General features: G+C 29.7%; 1 protein-coding gene across 1 annotated transcript; it reads right to left on the bottom strand.

The window, feature by feature from the left end:
* Positions 1-795: 795 nt before the first annotated feature.
* Positions 796-1,786, bottom strand: LOC149549753 (glucan endo-1,3-beta-glucosidase, basic-like). The gene is made up of 2 exons (XM_089794964.1): positions 1,704-1,786; positions 796-1,147 (listed from the first exon to the last, which is right to left on the bottom strand). The coding sequence occupies exons 1-2, from the start codon at positions 1,705-1,707 to the stop codon at positions 963-965; spliced, it is 189 nt and encodes a 62-aa protein (XP_089651090.1). The 5' UTR covers positions 1,708-1,786; the 3' UTR covers positions 796-962.
* Between the last annotated feature and the right edge of the window lie 648 nt (positions 1,787-2,434).

Here is a 2,434-nt window from a genome sequence, read left to right on the forward strand (position 1 = left end):
CATACTTTCGCTACTAATCAACACATATCTTTCCTTTTGCAAACATGACTTTAAATGTATTTTTTTCTATTTTATTTTTTAGTTCTTCACTTCAACCTCATACATACATACATATACCCCTATAAAGTATTAATAAGCTTCTATTATCTCTATAAAGTATTAATAAGCTTCTATTATCTATTTTTTTGGTAATACTCTTGGCTTAGACCTCAAATTTGTACATATAATCTAATGACATTGTGTATCTTCAATTATAAACCCTTAAAAAGTATTAATAAGCTCCTATATATATATATATATATATATATTTTTTTTTTAATAATAAAAATGATTCTATTACTTTTAACTAAGATTTCTAGGGACAAAAGATCATAAAACATTGATGACATTGATCTAAAGCATCGTAGAGCATTCTAATGTAAGAAGCATCGTAGAGCATTCTAATGTAAGTCACAAAATTAGTAATAAAGCATCGTAGAGCATTCTAATGTGAGTCACAAAATTAGTAATAGGTAAAATTGTCGATCTTATTTTTATTTCCAAACAAATGTTACAATTATAAATAAACATTCCAACATAAATATATTATGTAACAAATCTTCTTATTCAAAACAATTTGTCTAGAAATATTTTCTTCACAATATGTATTCATTCTTTTATTTTTCAAATTTTAAGAAATAAATTTTTTTTGGCAAGAAGAAAACCAATTTCTCTAGTATCAACAATGGTAGTTTTTAATTTTCTTTGTTAGCGCATAAATATTTACATCAACATGCACATTCTTTTCTTTGCAAGTACACAGCCAATTTCTCTACTATCAACAATGGTAATTTTTAGTACATAAATATTTACATTGGATATCTACATCCGAGACACCATGTACATTCTAATGATTATCAAGTTCGACAAGCTTTCTCTCTACATCATCAATACAAGCAAACATATACAATACGTTATATTTGTCATACGTTAGGCAAAGCTGTGGTGAGCTGAATCCCCAATCCATTGAAGGTCGTAAGCACAGACTGATCTGCATCATAGAGCTTCGCTTTGCCAATGTCGCCACTTTTGACCAGTTGCTCAACCTTCACTATCGACGACAAATCAGTCCCGACGCAGCCATAGTTGATACACACAGTTCCAGCCCCTGCAAATACAAAACCCTAACAAACAAAATCAAAACGTCTAATATAGAACCCGTGAGTTTCAAACACACAGAAATGTGTTGTAGTTAGGTACAATTGAAAAGGTGCTAAAGCTAACTGCCACATCCATTACGTACAACAGAAGAATTGTAAATGATATATTCACAAAGAAATTTTATTTAGTTTGATGTCTGTGGCAGTCATCTCGAGGGATGCCACCGACATATAATTTTCTATTTTCTATTTTAGCTTTACACCGGGCGTTAATTTCAAAACTGCAAATACAAGCCTCAGATTTATACTATGTTGGAGCCTCTGAAGATTCAAATACCATCTAGTTAAACCTGTCAAATCTTGCAATATTAAAATCTCAGGAATTTATAAAACACGAAAAAGCCCAAGATAAATCGTTGATTTGATTATAATATTAAAAACCCAAGAATTTATAAAACATGAAATAGCCCAAGATAAACCATTGTCATACAAATATGATGACTGCCAACATAAACAAAATAAATTAATTTTGCAGAGCCAAAGTCAGGCACATATGCAACGTACTCATCGTTCAACATTCCATGATTGATGGTAAAGTTTTTCGTTGCAAATGGAAGCAACATAATGTGAAATTGCAGAAGCCATTCTATTTCCAATAATAAAGTGCCTCATCTGGCATGTTGCATGAGGAATGCCACATGTCTGTCCCTGGGCATAAGTGGCAATAGCTGGTTTCCGATCAAAATGACCAGAGCTTTAAGCCTTTATGGGTCCTGCAGTGTCACCACTCCACCTGTCAACAACTGCAACTTCTCAAATTTGTCTCAGAATTAGTTTTGAAAAAAGAAAAGGGAAATCACGCAGGATTACATGTTCGTGTGATAAATTATAAAAAGTAAATTGGTTTCCAATATTGATTTAAAATGAAAGGAATTTTAAAATAATTTGATGGTTGTATAAGGAGTTTTATCATTTAAGAAATTTAAAATTAGTATTAAAAATGTACGGAAAAAGTTTGAAAAAAATAAATACAAAATAAATTTTTTATTATTTGTAGTTAAATAAATTTCATTTCATTTTTAGTAATAGAACATTCAATAAAAGCCTACCCAATCTATTAAAAATATTATCTTTATCTAGTAAAAAAAAATCCTTACAAAAAGTTAAATTTAGATACTTCCTTAGAATTAATAAATCTTCTATAAAAAAAATGATCTTTCTATTTAATTACTAATAAAATTTCTTCTCATCAAAAAATATTTGGCAATGCCACAATCTAGACATGCGTGAATGAA

The sequence above is a fragment of the Cupressus sempervirens genome, chromosome 7 (assembly GCF_028749045.1).
Source record: "Cupressus sempervirens isolate cs-2001-9-10 chromosome 7, ASM2874904v1, whole genome shotgun sequence".
In the NCBI taxonomy this organism is placed as follows: Eukaryota; Viridiplantae; Streptophyta; class Pinopsida; order Cupressales; family Cupressaceae; genus Cupressus; species Cupressus sempervirens.